This window comes from Bacillus rossius, chromosome 2 (genome assembly GCF_032445375.1).
Source record: "Bacillus rossius redtenbacheri isolate Brsri chromosome 2, Brsri_v3, whole genome shotgun sequence".
Taxonomy (NCBI): Eukaryota; Metazoa; Arthropoda; class Insecta; order Phasmatodea; family Bacillidae; genus Bacillus; species Bacillus rossius.
Genome location: NC_086331.1, coordinates 54,959,341 through 54,979,705, shown reverse-complemented (window position 1 = coordinate 54,979,705; position 20,365 = coordinate 54,959,341). Strand labels below are relative to the sequence as shown.

Below are 20,365 nucleotides of genomic sequence, written 5' to 3'. Positions count from 1 at the left end.
CAAGAGTAGGTGTCAAATTATAATCACCGCGGTGGATACTCTGCTACCACATACATGGTGTGTAAAATTATACAATGTTTTATAGTTGTAGGTTCCGGGTTTGGGTTAAGGGTGCAAGTTTATCATGTGTAAATTTTGATTTTGTGTTAAAGCCCCTCTTCGCTTTCCCCATCGCCCCAGTAAGCAAATAATTTTTCAGGGAAAACATCCACGGTACTAGTGAAAACTTTCTTCAAATAAGAGTCATCACAAATGCTGAAACTGTACGCCGAAAACTCTCGCAATGTGCGCTTGGTCGCGTGCTTTGCTTTTCACGCTTGGAAAATTCTGCAACAGCTAACTACCGTGCGCTCGCGCCTATCAGTACAGTCATTAAAGACTTTCCTTTAAGAAACACACATGCCCGCAACGTCAAACATTTTTCACACAGTTCCCACACTTTTACTTCAGCCTATTTCCCAGAGTTTTTCCTGTATCACCTAACATTTTATTCCCGTCTCAGCGGTATATCTGGCAAGATAAGAAAAGTATTACAATACACATTATTATCAAAACATATTTTAACAAACATACGTAGCAAGCAAAATTGACTAAACAAATTGTTTTATCGCACAGCAAACAGTTTGCACTGTTATCACTTCCATTTACACCGCAGTGTAAAAAAAAAGGTCAGTTTACACATTCAGTGTTAACGTATTTGTACATTTTTCGACATGTTATTCGGAAAAACACAGTTTGTGTATTATTACACATTCCTTGTTTAAAGTTGCCACTATGTCGTGTAGTTTTAAACCAATGCAGGTTTACATTCCAAAAACAAAAGTGGTATAAAAATACACGATTTCGTGAAAATTAACAATAATTCTAATAGTTTAACACTCTATAGTCAGTAGTACAGTTTGGTATGTCAGGCGCCTATAGTCGGAGTGAGGATTGAGTGCAGGTTAGCCATCTTGGATTGTGACGTGACGGCGGCCATCTTGAATGACCATGACAAACGACAAATGACCTCAGAAATTTGAAAATTTTGCCAAAATTAACTTAAAATTTCTCAAAATTTACCAGAATTCGCCAAAATTTCCATTTTTTTCGAAAAAAAAATTACGCCAAAAAATCTCAAAAAATAGTAAAAATAAAAGTTTGTCTATTTCGAGGGGGAAAAACCTATTTTGAGGGAAAATTTCCCTATTTAGTCCTCAAAAATGCCAGCGAGTTGAAAAGTCTGCAAAGCGGCTTAAAGTCCGCATCTACAAGCCGACAATTAGGATGTCATGGCCACCATTAAGAATTGTTATCTAACCATTGGAATTATCGTTACAGTTGCCAACTTGAAAATCCGTATTTTTTATGCTAGAAAATCGGGAAAAAATTCAAATTTATGAAAATTAATTAAAATTTTAATTAAAAACATTCCACCATCTTGGATTATGTCGCCACGGCCGCCATAATACAATCCATAATTATGACCAAAAAAATTAGGAATTTTTTTTCCAATTTAAAAAAAATAATTTATCAATTTGTAATAAAATTTGAATTAAAAACGCACTTACATCATGGGGTCTTCAGTACGTACCTGGCAAGGACAAAATAAAAATGACAAAAGATTATTCCTCCACGGAAATCAACGACAGACTGACTAATGCCAAGGTAGTATGCTGGCTAGTATGACGTCATGTCCGCCATCTTGTACTCGTCTGCTGAAGGCCACCAACTTGTTTTCTTTTTCTGGAGGCTACCGTCTTGTTTTCGTCTGCTGGAGGCCAAAATCTTGTTTTCGTATGCTGGAAACCGTCATCTCGTTGTCGTCTGCTAGAGAGCACTACTGCTATGTTAGTTTAATATTCACCTGCTAGAGTGCAGTAATTATTTATTACCAATGCGCCCGAAATCTTGTCGGCCGACACGGCCATCATATTGGAAATCCGTATTTATTAAGTTAGAAATTCGAAAAAAATTTCAAAATTCGTCAAAAATATATCTTATTAATACAATGATTGATTCGAACGGTTCCTGGCCTTAGTTCGATACTTGACGGATACAAAAAAATTAAAATTTTAGTAAAATTATTAATACCAATAAATTAGGTAAAAAGTCCTAAAATACATTTAAATTCCTCCAGTATGCCGATGATGTTATATATTGACTGCCATCTTGGAAATTTGGAAAAAAATTCCAAAAGACATCAAAAAATACTCATTAATTAACAAATTCATTCGATGGATTACTGACCTTTCTTCGAACCTTAGGCAATGAAAAAATACAAATTAAATTTAATGTCACTTCAGTTTGCCATAAAATCGACAGATTCTAAAAAAAAAACACCTTTTTTACAAATATTATTTATTACATAACTCATCCACTACGACAGGAACACTTGCTAATGTAAGCAACATAATAAACATTTAGTTTTGCATTGGCTTTAATTCTCAGCTCCAAAACAGTTTACCGAAGACAGAGATCATTCAGATCCTTTTCCTACGTAGTCTTTTTCTTCCAGACAGAGTTTCTCGATACTTTGTTTAACAGACTGCTACACTTCGTTGGAATTGTAAATGGAAGTATTCACTGTCTTGAATGCTAACTTCTTAACATTGTCCTCGAACGGATACGGTTTACCATACTCGCAGTACAGACACAAGTTATATTTTAAGGGTCCGTTCGTTGCTACTTCATCTGTAAGTTGATTGATTATGTACTGCTCGATATCGTCAAGAAAAGTACAAATGTATTTTGAATTTATAATTTATTTAGATAATATTTGTCTTTCAACATTCCACGAAATGCAGATTTAGCCAAGTGTAATCCGTTACCATTCACATGTAATGCACCTAGCACAGTCTTTGGCTTATATTCGTGTCCAGAAGTCATCGCAATCGGCTGCAACCTGTTTTTATGCTTGTAGAGGAGAGGTGGGTAGTCCCGGACTCTTAAGCATAATTACATACATCTGAAAATTTTTCATATATATTTAAAAAGTTAATCTGTCAGTTTTACGCTTGAAACTCTATATGTGCATACATTGTCAATACAAACACATACAATCTTCTAATGAACGAAAAGGAGGATTACAATGGTGCTTATGTTTTTGCACAGAAACGATACATGTCGGGTAGCCCCGGACACATCATTTCTTCATTAAGCACACATCACAGTAAAAGGATACATCATCTGGATGAACTCAAGCACATTACTCATGTGCCCATCCCTTACATGTACAACATTGAATCCAGTTTTCTTTAAAACTTTCACAGCAGATTATGCAAATTGTCTTCGATACTGGTAAAGATGTTTTCCTTGACAATTTTTTCCGACACTGTTTCGACTTCGACTGTTCCACAGTAAGTGACAGTTTGCTAGGTTTTCTTCGTAGAATATGTTTGGTTTTCGGTCGTGTCTTAAGTTCTCAGGTTCTTTGTAAGGGCTTGACGTTAAAATTTCACTTCACTGAGCTTTTAGTTTCCTACATGAACTTCTTTTGCTGGCGTCTGGAAGAGGCGACAAAATTTTCAAAACATTTGTAACATTCGTTGATGTTGAGGGATGGCTGTTGTCTTCAGCATTCGGCCTAGAAGTGATTGATCTGGGCGATTTCACAGGATCATCAGAGGTTTCTGTCATTGGAATAGGCCTATGTGTTTATGTTGCCTGATTAGAGATTGAACTGCAAGATGGTTGTGCAGCAGTAACGGGATCATTGCTAGGAGCTCTTTTATTTTAGAGTTCAGGTGCTTCAGGAATTTCTGTCAGAAGTGATGGAATAAAATCTAGGTCAGAGAAAACTCCAGGGTTCAAAGGATAGATGCCTGTGCAAGAAAACTCATTGCTTGCAATATCAAGACAAGACTTCCTATATGCACTTGAAACCATTCCTGCTATTTCATTTTCTGTTATTCTTAGACCAGCATTTTGTCGCATCCACAGAGCACAACTTTCAGCATAAGCATTCTTGAATAGCTTCATGAAAGTTCTGTCCAATGGTTGGAGTTTGTGAGTAGTGTGAGGATAAGTGCTTATCATGTGGACATTATGTTCCCTAGCATAACATATCACAGCAAGGTCCTTGTGGCTAGAATGTCCATATAACAGCAACAAAACCGGGTTCTGTTGTGTAGGCTGAGTGTATCGAACAAAATGTTTCAACCACACTAAGAATGTTTCTGCACTCATCCAACCATCTGACTGAGCTGCAGCGATGGCTTCATCAGATGCTCCTATCATTATTCTGCCATTCATTCTCTTCCTCGGGAAAATAAACATAGGTGGAATGAAATGGCCAACAGGATTCATGCAAAGCATGACTGTAACATTTCGGCCTCTTTCAGCTGATGTCAATTTTCCAACTTGATTCTTTCCTTTAACAGACAAGACTTTCTGATTTTGGTGAACAGTTGAGACCCCAGTTTCGTCCGTATTGTACATTTTAGAAGGTGGGAAGTTGTATATCTCTATCAGTATTGTCAGTTTTTCGAAAAACAATTTAACTTGAGGTTCATTAAAACAAACACACCTCATCAAACTGGTAGATTCTGGAGAGCGCAAACTCAAATGTGGATGTCTTTGCATGAAAGAGTTGTAAAAATCTTTCCCAGCACATTTGGTGTCCCTGTTAAATCTGTGTGGAATTCCAAGTGTCTCTGCTAAGTCGAATGCCAACTTCAGAAATTCCTTTCTACTCAATCCCATTCACTTATCATCAAGTTCTATAATGTGTTGTGCCAGCTCTTCTTCAAAATTTGAAGGAAATGTTGGTTCAAAACGTCCAAGTTTAGGCTTCAGCTCACATTCAAACCCTTTCTTAATCAGTGACACTCTATCCTGAACAGAACTTTTTGGAACATTAAAATGTGTTGCTGCATCTCGTACACTCATTTTACCACTCAACACATGTTTTACAGCAATTTTCATTGTAACTTCACTCCACGATCTCATATTGGTAGTTCTTCCTTTGAATTTCGGCATTATTGTTGCGTCAACCAACTGTAACATACGACCCCAATATATTAATAAAAATAATTAACTTGCTAAACAAAGAATATATTATGTTTTACATATCAAATGATGTGTCCGCAGCTACCCTCTTTTGGAGTGTCCGTAGCTACCCGCAACACAATAGCTCGAACTAATAAACATAACAAAAAACCTGTTGCCAATACGAGCATCCCTAAATGGTATGTTCAAAAATGCCTTATAAATATGACATTGTGTACATATAATTCAGTTTCGCTTACCAACGGTGTCGTGAGACGCTTCCAGATATTAACTGCGTCGTAAAAATCTTTACCACAAAACACAAACATACGCACTATATCCACGCGCTTAAACGAATAAATCTCAACTGTGTGCGGACAGCACTGTATACGGAGGGAGTTCTGGACAAAACTTGACAGTACTGCCACCTAGCGAGAAGTAGGTAAACTACGACGTGTCCAGGGCTACCCACTGTCCGCGGCTACCCACCTTTCCCCTACGTATACGAGTCTCCAACCTAAACCGAGGAGTCGAAATATCTGCAGGCAGTTCCACATCAGGTGAACGGACTACACCTATACAGTTTTTTGCATGTCGTCTCAAACTGTCAGTACATGCAAACCAATCATGGCACTTATCGCAGCGAATCTTCATACGAGAAGGATTCTTCATGAATTTGCTTCTCTTGTGTTTTCGCGCATCATAGGTATATGCGAACGGCATATCGCAGTAGCTGCAAGAATGCCTAGTTGATGACGATGAACTTTTCAGGCTCAAACCAGATGCAGATGTAATTGATCTAGTACCAATTCCCAATGTACTCTTAATTGAGTGAAACAATCGCTGTCGTAGCGAAACCTTTACTTTCTGCCGCGCAGCACACCTTTACATATCTTCATGTGTATTTCAGTGTATCTTTTCTTGTAAATTGATTGCGATATTTTTTACATCCCTTCATTTTTGCGTGAAAGATTCTTAGCGTATCCTCTCTTCTCGCGTCGTCGAGCATTATTGTTGTTCGAGAATATGTTGTCAGAGTAAGACATCGATGCTCGATAGTTGTTGACGAATCACCAGCCATTGAATCTCCCTCAAGGGTAAAACGTCGTTCATCGTGGTTTTCTCTGCAACCAGCAGAGCAGGAATTAAAGTCTCTTCTGCTGGTGGAAGCATGCAAGTTGAAGCCTCATCTATTGTTGTTGGTGACGATGTTACACATTTCATCGGGATCTGCGTACTCGTTGACGAGATATTTGCCGTCGATGGTACAGCTTTCATCAAAATCTTCGTGGTTGTCGTCGACGATGCCAACGGTATCTGATCTTCCGTCGTTGTCGCTGCCGTCAAGGTTCCCGTAGACTATGGTACACCTTCCATCGAGTTCACAAGAACCAGTAATTGTGTGACTTATGTATCAGATGAGTCAAGCTAGGCGATCCTTACGTCATCGTACCCAGTAACAAACTGAGTCACATCGTCCAGTCCACGCTTATATATATATATATATATATATATATATATATATATATATATATATGTGTGTGTGTGTGTGTGTGTGTGTGTGTGTGGCCACTGGAATAATACGCATATCAAAACAAGAACCATTTAAATTAATACGCGATTCAAAACAATAAAAAAAAAACAGATTCGACAAAACTAAATGACACGCAATGAACACACTGAACACACACTGAACACGCATGGACACACAATACACATGCATTTTTAACTAAAAGGAAGCTTATTTGGACGAAAATTAAACTTAGTGTGATACGATCTCGTCGTAGGAATAGGAACTCATTGCAGGGATACGATCTCAACAGTAGGATACGACTACATACATTTAACGAAAAGAATGTACATTTTCACGAACAGTCAACTTAGTAGGATGCGATCGCCAATTTACGATAGGAAAGAATGCCTCCAACATTCTTTGGCTCTATAAAGTATTTTGCTCCAACAGTCTTTCACTCCAAAAGTCAATGGCTCCAAGTATTTGGCTCCAACAGTTTTATGGCTCCAACAGTCATTGGATCTAACAGTCATTGGATCTAACAGTCTTGGGCTCCAGCAGTCTTTGGCTCCAGCTGTCTTTGGCTCAAGCTGTCTTAGGCCTAGCTGCTATTTGGCTACGAGACTACGAGGCTACGAAGCTACTACACGCCCAACCAACTGTGGTCCCGGGAAAAATGTGAACTACTCAAGGTCAGACGGACCCCTCCCTCCGCCGTCATCCCTTCCGCCACACTTTCCCCTCCCTTTCCCTAGTCCGCCTCAAGAGTCGGAACGAATCATGTCGCGGGTGGGACGGCAAGTAGAGTTGTTACCATAAGTCACGACACAGTGCGCGGACACGGGCGTATCGGTGTTCAAGTATTTCACGGATCCTTTGAAAGTGGAGCAAGGTTTCGAAGCGTGCGTGACTGTAATATAACGTGTATTGACAAATGGCATCGGGTAGTACAACAAAACACAAAACTATACAGAGCCAGTGCAGGGAAGTGATTAGCAATGTGATTGCATTTTGTGATCAGGAGAAGGCATCAGGCAAACTTACCCATCCATTATGTAATGCAACAAAGCGTGCGGCCGCAGCGACAGGGAAATCGAAAGGAACAATATGCAAAATTAGAAAAGAAAGTAAAGAAGCCATCAGTGGGGGACGAGATGAACTTCGCAAACTTTTCCAGATGGGTACAAGACAAGCTTATTCCAAATCTGCCTGCTAATTCGTTGGCTGTAATGGATAATGCCCCTTATCATTCCGTTCAGTTAAATAAGCCACCAACAGCCGGTACATGAAAACAAGATATCATCCGATGGTTACAGAACAACAACATTCCGCATGACAATGATATGACAAAATGTGAACTCCTCCAGCTCGTTCGTGGTCGACGTCCACCTCCAAGGTTTCGCATAGATGAGATGTTAGAAGAACATGGGCATGAAGTAATAAGATTACCACCATACCACTTTGAGCTTAATACTATTGAGTATGTATGGAACATTGTGAAATCACGTGTTGCTGAAAAAATGTCGCGCAATCATTACGTACCATTGAAAACATCACAACAGAATCAATCAATAGCGTCACCAAAGAAGAATGGCAAAATGCTATTTTACATGTAAAACATACAGAAGCAGAGTACTGGACAGGTGACTGTCTAATGGAGCACGAAATTAAAAAAAATTGTTGTTAACTTTGGCGAGTCCAGCTCAGACAGTGAATGGGACTTTTCGGACAACAGCAGCACATATTTCAATGGTAACATATCAGGAATTGAAGAACTAAATGGCTGAGTGGGAGTTTGTTACGTGCACTATGCACGAAACTGTGTTGAAATGTTTCTTGCATTTTTTTTCATTAATTAATCACACAAACAATATTTTCTTTGTTTATAGGCAAATGTATACCGACATATATGTTAAATATGGTGCTGAGTGAAATAATTATTATAACACAAACGGTATGATGTGATGCTGTGACACACTTTGGTACACACTGTGACATCTTCGTAGACACTGTGTTTCGCTGTTTCATGACTGTACCTTCACCTTATCACAACATTTCTTACTGCACGACTGCGCTTCATGGCCATCGTTTCATCAGGTAATCATGTCTACATGCTGCGTACACTTATGAACGCACGTGTATACCCCTTGCTTCCGCAGCAAACGGTATTCCCCTACTGCCAACCCCTCCTCATTCCCCACCTCTCTCACTGCGACACTAGCGCTCCCGTCACTCCCCTCCTCGGGACCACAGTTGGCTTGGGCGTGTAGTACGAGACTACAAGTCTACGAGGCTACGAGGCTACATGGCTACAAGTATATGAGGCTACAAGTATACGAGGCTACGAGACTACAGGGCTTTAACTGTCTTTGAATCAATTTAGCTGCAAGTGTTAATTTATATCATGCAAAAGAACTTGTTGCATGTAGTCCTGATTCTTGCCAACAGATGTCGCCATGTGCAGTGTTAAAATAAAATAAAAATTATGTAGGTTGCAGGATGCTCACTCACAATCGAAATAGAAGGAGGGCTTCGCTAGGTATAAAGGAGAAGGAAGTTCGTCTTACATGGCAGTGTTTCTCAGCAGGCTCATGGAATAGTAATAAAAGGAGTAATAAATAATTTTTGTATAAGAACTACCAGAAAAAAAATTATGGTAGTGATAATTTGGCAGCAGAAACTCACTAACTAAATGTAACCCTAAATAAAATTGAGTGTCTCGTTAAGTAAAAAAAATTTCGTGCAGAGATAGAGTTTTCAGAAATAACCAGCAGCACGCGTAAAACATCAGAAGAAGTCTCACAAGGAAAAATCAGGAGCATTCGAAAAAAAAAACATCAAAATATTGGCAGGAATAATCAGGAGAACAAGGAGAAAACTAACGCACATTTTCGTTAGTTAATATCAGCAAATCGCAAAAAAAAAAAAATTGTTTAAAATAAAAGTTCATAAAAAATATAAATTTACAAAATTACAAAATATAAAAATATAAAAACATGACTATAAAAATCCAAAAATTAGAAATATAAATTTACCAAAAATTCTAGGTTGTTCTAGACTCTTATCATTGATGAACAAAGGAAAAGTTCACAAGCTAGCAGAAGCTGTTTTTGTAAAATTTTAATTTCTTTATTGCATTTTTATATTTTATTTTTTATGTGATTCGCTGATATTGACTAAGGGATGCGTGTGTTAGCTATATGTGTGTGCTCCTGATTATCCCTGCCAATATTTTGATAGTTTTCTATGAATACTCCTAATTATTCGTTCCAATATTTTGTTTGTTTTCGTCATGTTCTCCTGATTATTCGTGGAGAGACTTCTTTCTGTTGATGTTCTGGTTATTTCTGAGGAATATATCTCTGCATGGAAATCTTTTGACTTGATGAGACAAGCAATTTTATTCAGAGTTACATTTCATTAGTGAATTTCTGCTACCAAATTATCACTAACTATATATTTATTATTATGTGGATCTTATCAAAAAATATTTATTTCTTAGTCTATTACTATGCCATGAGATAGCTGAGAAACTCTGCAATGCAAGACGAACTTCCTACTCCTTGATGCCTAGCGAAGCCCTCCTTCACTTGCGATCGAGAGTGAGCATCCCGCATTCCAAATAAAAAAAAAATAATATAAATTTACCTCAACACAACACAGTTGGCGACATCTGTTGGCAAAAATCGGGTTTTCTTGCAAAAATATCTTTTGCAACAGATAAATTAACTATCGCTGAATACAGTCAAAGACAGTTAAAGCCATGTAGTCTCGTAACTTCGTAGAAGTGTAGCCTCATAGACTTGTAGCCATGTAATCGTATAGCCTCGTAGACTTGTAGCCTAGTAGCCTTGCAGCCTTTTAGTCTGGATGTAGTTTAATAGTTTCGTAGCATCGCAGCATTGTAGTATCGTAGCCAAATAGCAATTAGGCCTAAGACAGCTGCAGGCAAAGACTGTTGGAGCCAAATACATTTGGAGCCAAAGACTATTGGTGCCAATGAGTGTTGGAGCCAAAAGACTCTTGGAGGCAAAGACTATTGGAGGCATTGAATCCTACCGTAAATTGGCCATCGCATCCTACTGAGTCAAATGTTCGTAAAAATGTACATAATTTTCGTTAAATGTACATAGTCGTATCCTACTGATGAGATCGTATCCCTACGACGAGTTCGTATCCCTGCAACGAGATCGTATACCTGGGATGAGATCATATCACATAAAGTTGAATTTTCGTGTACGCATGTGTACATTGCGTGTCCAGTGTGTGCACTGTGTGTCCATTGCGTGTACTGTGTGCACTGTGTGTATTGTGTGTACTGTGTGTACTGTGTGTACTGTGTGTCCTTTGCATGTCCATTGCGTGTCAAACACCTGTCTTTTTTTTGTTGAATGTGTGTCGTTTCGTTAAATGTGCTTCCTTTTTAAATATTGTGTTGACTCGTGTATTAATGTAAATGGTTCTTGTTTTGACTTGCATATTATTCTGGCGGCCGCGGGTATATAAGCAAGTCTCAGACAATGAGACACTCTGTTTGTTACTGGTTACGACGGTGTAAGGATCACCTAGTTTGACTCATCTGATACATAAGTCACGCAATTATCTGTTCTTGTGAACTCGATGGCATCTTTACCGTCTTTAATATCGAACTCGATGGAAGTTGTACCATCGTCTACGGGAACCCTGACGGCAGCGACGACGGCAGCGCAGATCCCGTTGGCATTGTCGACGACAACCACGAAGACTTTGCTGTACACTGTACCATCGACTGCACACATCTCGTCAGAGACGACGAAGATCCCGATGGAAAGTGTAACATTGTCACCAACAACATTAGAGGATACTTCAACTGGCGTAGCTCCACCAGCATAAGAGAGTTAATTCCTGCAGTGCTGACTGCAGAGGAAACCATGATGAATGAAGTTTCACCCTCGATGAAGACTTCAATGGCTGGTGATTCGTCAACAACAATCGAGTATCGATGTCGTTACTGTGACAAGATATTCTTGAACAACAGTAATGCCCGACGACACGAGAAGTGAGAATGTGGTAAGAATCTTTCACGCAGAATGTAAGGCTGTCAAAAGTGTCGCAAGCAATTTACAAGAAATGATACGCTGAAAAAACACTTGAAGATGTAAAGGTGCGCTGCGCGGCAGAAAGTAAAGGTTTCGCTACAAAAGCGATTGATCGATTTCCTTAAGAGTATATAGGGAATTGGTACTACATCAGTTACATTAGCATCTAGTTCAAGCCTGAAAGGTTCGTATTCATCAACTAAGCATCCTTGCAGATACTGCAATATGTCGTTCGCATTTTCCAATTATGCACGAAGACAGGAGAGAAGAAAAAGCAGGAAGAATGCTTCTCGTATGAAGTTTGGCTGCGATATGTGCCATGTTTGGTTTACGCGTATAGACAGTTTGAGACAACATGCGAAAAACCGTACATGTGAATTCCGTTCACCTCATGTGGAACTACCTGTAGACAATTAGACTTCTCGGTTTAGGTGCGTACAAGCACAAAAACAGATCTTCAGTAACCGACTGCGATGATGCCTGGACATGAATCTAAGCCTAAGAATGTGCTTGATGCATAAAGGTAAATGATAATGGATTCTAATATGTTAAATCTGCATTTCGTTGAATGTTGAAATGCTACTACTATCTAATTACATTTGGTGAGTAAAACGACATCTGTACCTTTCTTGACGGTATCAAGCAGAACATAATCACCTTACAGATAGAAAGTTAACACACAGATATTTAAAATATAATTTGTGGCTGGGCTGTTTATATAGCAAACAATTTCCGTCCGAGGACAAATTGAATAAGTGCACATTCAAGACAGTAAATAATCCCATTTACAATTCCGACTATTTGAAGCAGTCTGTTACATACAGTATAGAGAATCTCTGTCGGGAATAAAAAAAACTGTGTAAGAAAAGGATTTCGCTAGTCTCTATCTTCAGTGAACCAATTGAAGCTAAGAATTAGTCATTTGAAGCCGATACAGAACTAATGTTTTTTTTGCTTACTTTCGCAAGTGTTCTTATAGTAGTGTAGAATTTATTTAATAAATAATATTTGTAAAAAAAGTTGTATTTCCCAAAACTGTTTTTTAATTTTAATAGATAATCTATTTTGCATTAGTCAAGTTTCGAACAAAGGATGGTATTTGTTCTAATCAATCAGTAAATTAAAGAGTATTTTTTTAATGAATTATGTTTTTTTTATTTACACTTTTATTAATATAGATTTTCAAGATGGTGGCCTAGACGGTTGACAAAATGTTTTATGCCATTATGGTCTGGTTTTCGGTATTCTAGCAGGTAACAATTTAAACTAATATGGCGGCAGCACACTCTAGCAACCGATGTGTGCACTACATGACCCTATCGCTCCTAGTAACAAGTATTGAAAACAATATGCCGGCAGCACTCTCTAGCAGACGACATGTGTACTACATGCCACTATTCTCCTGGTAGCGAGTATTGAAAAATAAAAGGTAGCGACCTACAGCAGATTAAAACCAGATGGCTGCTGTGATAAATTAATCCAAGATGATGGCCTCCAGCAGACAAAAACAAGATTGCAGACGTAACATCAAAATACAAAATAATGAACTCCAACAATCAAAAACAAGATGGTGGCTGTGATGTCATAATCCAATATGACAGCCTCCAGCATAATAGATCTTTTTTGGCATTAGTGGTGGGGAAGTCAGTCTGCCAGTTGCCTCCATGGAGGAAGGATCCATGGCGAATTTTATTTTTACCCCCGCCAGGTTCGAACCGAGGACTCCAAGCTCCTTGACACAAGTGTTTTAATTAAAATATGATTAATTTTTTATAAATGTAATATTTTCGATATTTTTGGATAATAATTATGGACTTACAAGTTGGCAGACGATTCTAAAAATGGTGGAAAGTTTTTATTCAACTTTTATTAATTAATTTTTTATATTATTGTTAACATTTTTCTCATTAAAATCAGATAATAACTATAGAATTTCAATATGTCAACCATAATGAAAGGTGCAACGATGATGTTATGATTTCAAGATGTCGGCCATGACATTCCAATGTTTGAGGTCACGACCTCATTGGTTTAGGGTGGCTTGTAGATGCGGAAATTAAGCCACTTTGCGGACTTTTCAAGTCACTGGCATTTTTGAGGACTAAAACGGTATATTTTCCCTCAAAGCGGAAATTTTTTCCTCGACAAAGGGAAATTTGTTTTTTTTTCCGATTTTTTAAATGTTTTTAGCTAAATTGTTTTCTTAAAATCTGGAAATGTTAGCTGATTGTGGCGAATTTTTGACTAATTGTGACCAATTCTTAGTATTTTTGGCAATTTTTGGCAAATTTTTAAGATCAAGGTCCAGCTCATCCAAGATGGCCACCATGACATCAAAATCCAAGATGGTGGCCAACAATCTCCATCCTTACTCCTACTCCTGCCGCCAGACACAAATTACATATAACTTATACCTACAAATATTTTTTACAGCTCAATAATGTTAAATGTTATGTTTGTTTGGAGAGTTTGTTATTTATTATTGTATTCCACAGCATCGTAAAATATGCACCACTATTCCATTTAATGTAGCCGAATTGTTTGCAGGAGTTATGAGCAGCAGCAGCAGCAGCAGCAGCAGCAGCAGCAGGTCGTGACAAGTGGAGAGAGAAAGCAACTCGACGCAGGCGAACAGTCCCAAATATGAGCAGGGACCATGGCCTCCTCAGCTTCAGCACTGATGGCTCTCACAACCAGCCCCGGCGTCGTGCTGGGCGTCATCCCCCTGCTGGCCATCGGGCTCACCTACCTGCGCTACGTGTCGGTGGACCCAGAGTCCAGGCCCATCGATGTCCGCACCGTCCTCCCCGAATACGACTTCGTGATCGTCGGCGGCGGCTCGGCGGGCGCCGTGCTCGCCAACAGACTGTCCGAGGTCGCCGCGTGGCGCGTGCTCCTGTTGGAGGCGGGCGGCGACGAGACCGAGATCTCCGACGTGCCAACACTGGCGGCATACATGCAGCTCTCCGACATGGACTGGAAGTTCAAGACCGAACCCCCGAAGGATTCGCACTACTGCCTCGCCATGATCGGTGACAGCTGCAACTGGCCCCGCGGGAAAGTTCTAGGCGGTTCTAGTGTCCTCAACGCCATGATATACGTCCGCGGGAATCGTTACGATTACGACGAATGGGCAAGAATGGGAAACGACGGATGGAGCTACAACGATGTCCTGAAGTATTTCAAGAAGTCTGAAGACAACAGAAACCCCTATCTCGGCAAAAACTCCTACCACTCGACGGGTGGTTATCTAACCGTGCAAGAAGCACCCTGGCGAACTCCCCTATCATTAGCATTCATAGAAGGCGGAATGCAACTAGGCTACGAAAATCGTGATTGCAATGGGGAATTCCAAACTGGGTTCATGATAGCGCAAGGAACTATTCGACGCGGTTCTCGATGCAGCACGGCAAAAGCATTCCTGAGACCCGTACGACTGCGAAAAAATCTCCATGTCGCAATGAATGCCCATGTCACACAAATACTTATCAACCAAGATAAAAATAAAAAACAAGCAACGGGTGTACAGTTTATGAGGCATGGCAAAACTAATACGGTGAAAGCAAAGAAGGAAGTCGTTTTGTCAGCGGGGGCCATAGGATCTCCTCATTTACTGCTGATTTCTGGCATTGGCCCACGTGATGAACTTGAAAAGCTTAACATTCCTGTCATACAAAACCTAAAAGTTGGCTATAATCTTCAAGACCATGTGGGACTTGGAGGGCTAACCTTTATAATCGACGAACCAGTGACCTTAAGAAAGTCCCGATTTCAAACTGTGACAGCAGCACTGGAATATGTAGTCAATGAACGTGGTCCATTAACTTCACTTGGAGGTGTTGAAGGAGTGGCATTTGTCAACACAAAATACGCTAATAAATCAGGTCTATGGCCTGACATTCAGTTCCACTTCGCACCTAGTTCCGTGAACTCTGATGGTGGAGAACAAATTCGTAAAATTCTCGGTTTACGTGACCGAATTTACAACACTATGTATAAACCACTGGTGAACTCTGAAACATGGACCATTCTGCCACTTCTTCTTCGCCCGAAAAGTAAAGGTAAAATATTCCTCCGGAGTAAAAACTTTTCTCATTACCCAGGAATTGAGCCCAACTATTTTTCTCATGAAGAAGACATTCGTACACTAATAGAAGGTGTTAAAATTGCCGTGAATCTTTCAATGACTCCGGCATTTAAAAATTTTGGCTCACGACTCCATAAGATTCCAATGCCAGGATGCGAGAAACATCAATTTGCAAGCGACGAATACTGGGCATGTTACCTCAAGCACTTTACCTTTACTATATACCACCCAACTGGCACATGCAAGATGGGACCACCTTCAGATCCAGATGCTGTTGTCAATCCACGTCTCAAAGTATACGGAGTGGAAGGAATTAGGGTTGTCGATGCCTCTATTATGCCCAATATAATTAGCGGTAATCCTAATGCGCCCACAATTATGATAGGAGAAAAAGCTTCGGATATGATTAAAGAAGACTGGAAGGTCCTGTGATAGCCATCGTCTGTTTATAAACATATTTAAACACTATTCTATAGACTCGTATAATGCATTACGAAATTATATGTACTCCAAGAAAAACTATTTGTGTGTAGCATAGACGATATATCCATGAAAATCGTGTGTTTAAAGGTAGGTAACAATAATATTTACTAGAGTAATATCTCGAATGAGCCACAAGAACTGGCCACCATCCAGGGAAGCAAATAATCAACTTAAAATACAATGTCATTATTCGCTGTAAAGCTTGTGTCTATTTTATGCTGTCATGGTTTCTCATAATTATTGTAAATTGTGCATATCGTTCATTGTGTGTTTCGTATTTTGACTGTGCTATACTTATTTACTTATATCTTTTAAGTTAAAAATCAACAACACACAACTCACTCGATATTGCACAGAAACCTTCATAAAAACAGCACAAAGTAGTTTTTTGTATACTTGCGAAAATGAAATATTTAAAAATTAACATTATTAAAGACCATAAATATACTGTCTGAAATATGCTGGAATATTATCGAAATACAGATGATTTAAAAATAACATCAGTTTCACTCATTACCCAATAATCTAACCAAGACAAATAGGCTATATTCCTTTGTTCAACTTAATATTTTCTAAATGTAAAATTTATTTTAGAAAAAAACTGCGATTTCGACAACTAAACTATATACTATTATTTCAGCATTATTCGTAAGAAGGAACTGTATTCACACATTAACATGTTTTTCCTTTTACCAGCATTCTAAAGGTACGGTCCCTTCAGACAAGATTTTTAAAATGCATTAATTGTTGTAATAGATAAAAAAAACTACTTGGGAATCAACAACAAATTCCTGCATTTGTATTTTCTCGAATGAATCTGTTAAATTAAGAAAATTTTGTGGGTAACATTATCCACTTTTAATTGTAGAATTAAGGGATGCTTTCTTGTTATTGCACCAATGTGTGTAAATGCACCAATGTGTGTAAATGTTGGCTGTAATATATAGAATATTTCCACATGATTCATCCTATTTCAAATGCCTATAACATTGAAATGAAAAAAAGATAAAAGCTTTGGTTGGATTTTAACATACAATAATACTAAGTTACTATTTTACAAAACAACCAGTCTGTTCGAACCTCTGGTATCACCGTTGAATGCTTTGATTGGTAGGAGGTTCACTACCGTAGTGTCGACGAAAGCCACGTTGACCAGATGCAACTGACCCACAATAGTTGAAACGGATAAAGATAAAAGCTCTTTGTTGCCGTGTTGTCGCCATCTCGAAGCATACTGAACGGGCGCGCGAGCAATACCAGCTGTCGCAGCACCAGGGCGAGTGAGATGGCGAGAACACGGCATCATAAAGCTTTTATCGTTCACAGTTAAAACTAGTGTGAGTCAGTTTACATCTTTTGAAGGTGACTTGCATCGACATTACGACAGTTAGCCGCCTACCGCTCAGAGCATTCGACGGTGACGACAGCAGTTTGAAGAAGCTGGTTGTTTTTGAAACGTAAATAAAAAACTTTGTATTGTTATGATTTAATAAATTTTCATAGACAAACGCCATTGTTAGTTTTCACTAGATTATTTCATAGAGCAACTACAAGAATGAACAAGAAAGATGAATACAATTTCGTGGAAGGAATTAGTCGGAAAAAATATCGTAGCACAGACGTGCTGTCGATGTCTTTAACATTTGACATCAGCAAATTTTGGCTTGCTGTGTGTTTATGTATTCATATTTCTTGTTCATTCTTTTGGTTTCTCTATGACATACAGTGTTAACTAGCAATGTCCATTAATTTTTTTTTAATCAATCTTCTCCATTGTAAGAATTATTCAAAGAACGTATTTGTATTTTTATGTGTGTATTGAAATGTTAAAGTCTTGTAAAAACGGATGAATCATTTTGAAACATCCTGACAGATTATTAATTAACAAAAACTATAACTCTCTCAGTCAGTGTTTCTTTATGAACAGCACACAGTTTGAAAGGTTAGACTACAAACCGCCTGACAGCTATGCAACCTGCTCAGCTGACCATGCTGTACCTCGTGGTCACCGTACAAAATAAAAACTATCCAGTGTCCAGCAGTTGGGACTGTCTTCAGTTCATGCAAAGCCAGTACAGAAAGTAATAATTGAAAATTGACAGCAATTAACTTCTGCAACGTAAATAACGTCTGCTTACAATTACTGTTCCTGCTTGGAACGATGCCTAGATTTTCATTGGCTAAGTTCGGAGTTGTCACACAAGTACAGTCTTATAGCAACTGTAATGAGCGGACTCCATTGGGCATTGCAAAGGGCGTATAAAGGCATTTAAAGGGAGGGTTTTAAGCCGGATTAATAAACGCAAAATGCAATAAGTTCATGTACCCGGTTATAAAATACGCAAGATGAAAAAACGCAATGCAAGCACAGGCGTGAAGTGTTCCGAAAACTTGTAAATTCGATGGCGTTTTCACGTGTTAAAACTTTCACACAGTGAAAGAAAAAAAAAACTTTCCAAAAAACTATTAACATTTTTATATGTTGTCACGATAAACACCTAATAGTCGAAAGAAACGATTGTAGTTTCTAGTGTTGGTTGCGTGTTGCGTCCCTTGCACACTTCATAAACCCGGCCTCAACTAGAACAGCTCGGATCGAACTCACAACCCTCATCCGACAAGAATGACGCGTTAACAGTTAATACAATCATCATAAATCCTCCAGACCTACGTTTACGTTAATACTGCCACTCAACAAATGGCTGATGAATTATCCTGAATAGGCCTGTAGAAGGAAGCTGGAGGGGTTACGATTCCCCCCCCCCCCCCCCAATATAAAATCACAAAATGTTGCATAATAAAGAAAATAAAATAAATGAAACATAATTTCTTACATACTTACATATTTTTAAGACTGTAAAACCATATTTTAAATGTTTAATCACTAAACAAATCGGCTATAAGTAAAACAAAATAGTTGTTGCTTGCCCTGACTACATTGATTTATATCGTGGCTCACAAGTCTCACGGATTATAACGAAACACACCACGTGTTGGTTTGTAATCATCAAATGCGGGGTAATTCTGCAGATTATATTCTAGGAAACAAGGTGAATTATAACTAAAATGAAAGGTTAATTAGGTTAGGTCAGCTACATCATTATTAGCTAGGAAAATAAAAATTTTAACACAGATTTTACATATTAATGTAGTTCCCCTACAAATCGTTCAATTTATTTATAATTACCCTTATTTCCGAGAAGCCGCTAATCTGCATAATTACTAAATGCGGTGTGTGTTTCGGTACTGCGTGGAGAAAACCGCATTTCTCTGCGAGTGTTTTTACTGGGCACTAGACCACACAGCCAAACTACCAAGCAAGTGGCTATAGACCTGACATTCAATAACGACTCCGCTGTGGCGGCGGCGAAAGGAACGGGAAAGTGGTCCGCTAACCATGTGCGAGAAAGCGGGTGAAGGAACATTTCTGTTTGAGCTGGCTCACAAGGTTTGGGTCGCCCGGCTAGTAGCGCTCAGTTTGAAGAGAGACGTCAAACTGTAATGCTATGTAAACTCGGTGTCCACGCTTCTGTGTCGTGCGTATGCCTAACTACTTATGCAAACCGCAATGGATAAGGAAGAATTTAATGTGGCATGTATACATGCACCGAAGTATAAGGCGACGGGACCTTCTAGATTATGCCTGTTGCGAACCACTAGTTAACATAATCGTCGGTCATGCTGGAGGATGGGGTCGAAATAAGTTAACGTATGTGAATTTCGTATGCAAGGTACAGTCGCCAATAAAGTCCGACCGGTTTGTCCTGTGTCTTTTTTTTAATAGCGATTGATTCCTCGGCGACAGTGAGGTCCTTACAAATATAAATAAAACACAAATTAGGAAAACTGGAGAAGGAATCACCCATGGCCTATGGCGAATGACCATCTCAGCATTTGTCTGGAATGACTGAAACCATGGAAAACCACAATCAGGAAAAACCCAGATCCTCCAGGTTTTCGCCACCTTGGTCTGTTGCTGCAGTGCCATCAGCATCGGGTTTGGTGGACCAAAGGTAATGGGTTCAATTCCTAGTCCGGTGAGGGATTTCTCACGTATGGAGAATTTCCTTCTTGTTTTCAGGTCTTGGTGTTGGTGTTCTCCCATTACTAGCATAATGCAGAAGGCATTGTTAAACCACCGCTGAATTACCTTGCTAAATAATGAAACTTGAAGAAAATCATAATTAATTTTTAAATAATACATAGTGAAAGTTATTGCACAATAAGCGCCTAATA

At 38.9% G+C, this 20,365-nt stretch overlaps 2 protein-coding genes across 3 annotated transcripts in view; one reads left to right on the top strand and one right to left on the bottom strand.

The window, feature by feature from the left end:
• Positions 1 to 17,232, top strand: part of LOC134529295 (glucose dehydrogenase [FAD, quinone]-like) — a 38,687-nt gene extending 21,455 nt beyond the window's left edge. Inside the window, exon 2 of the mRNA XM_063363202.1 lies at positions 14,107 to 17,232. Within this exon, the coding sequence (XP_063219272.1) occupies positions 14,216 to 16,078 (1,863 nt within the window). The 5' untranslated portion in view covers positions 14,107 to 14,215 and the 3' untranslated portion in view covers positions 16,079 to 17,232. The remainder of the gene's footprint in view (positions 1 to 14,106) is intronic.
• LOC134529296 (flotillin-2) overlaps positions 1 to 20,365 on the bottom strand; it is a 413,942-nt gene that overhangs the window by 233,691 nt on the left and 159,886 nt on the right. The window lies entirely within an intron of this gene.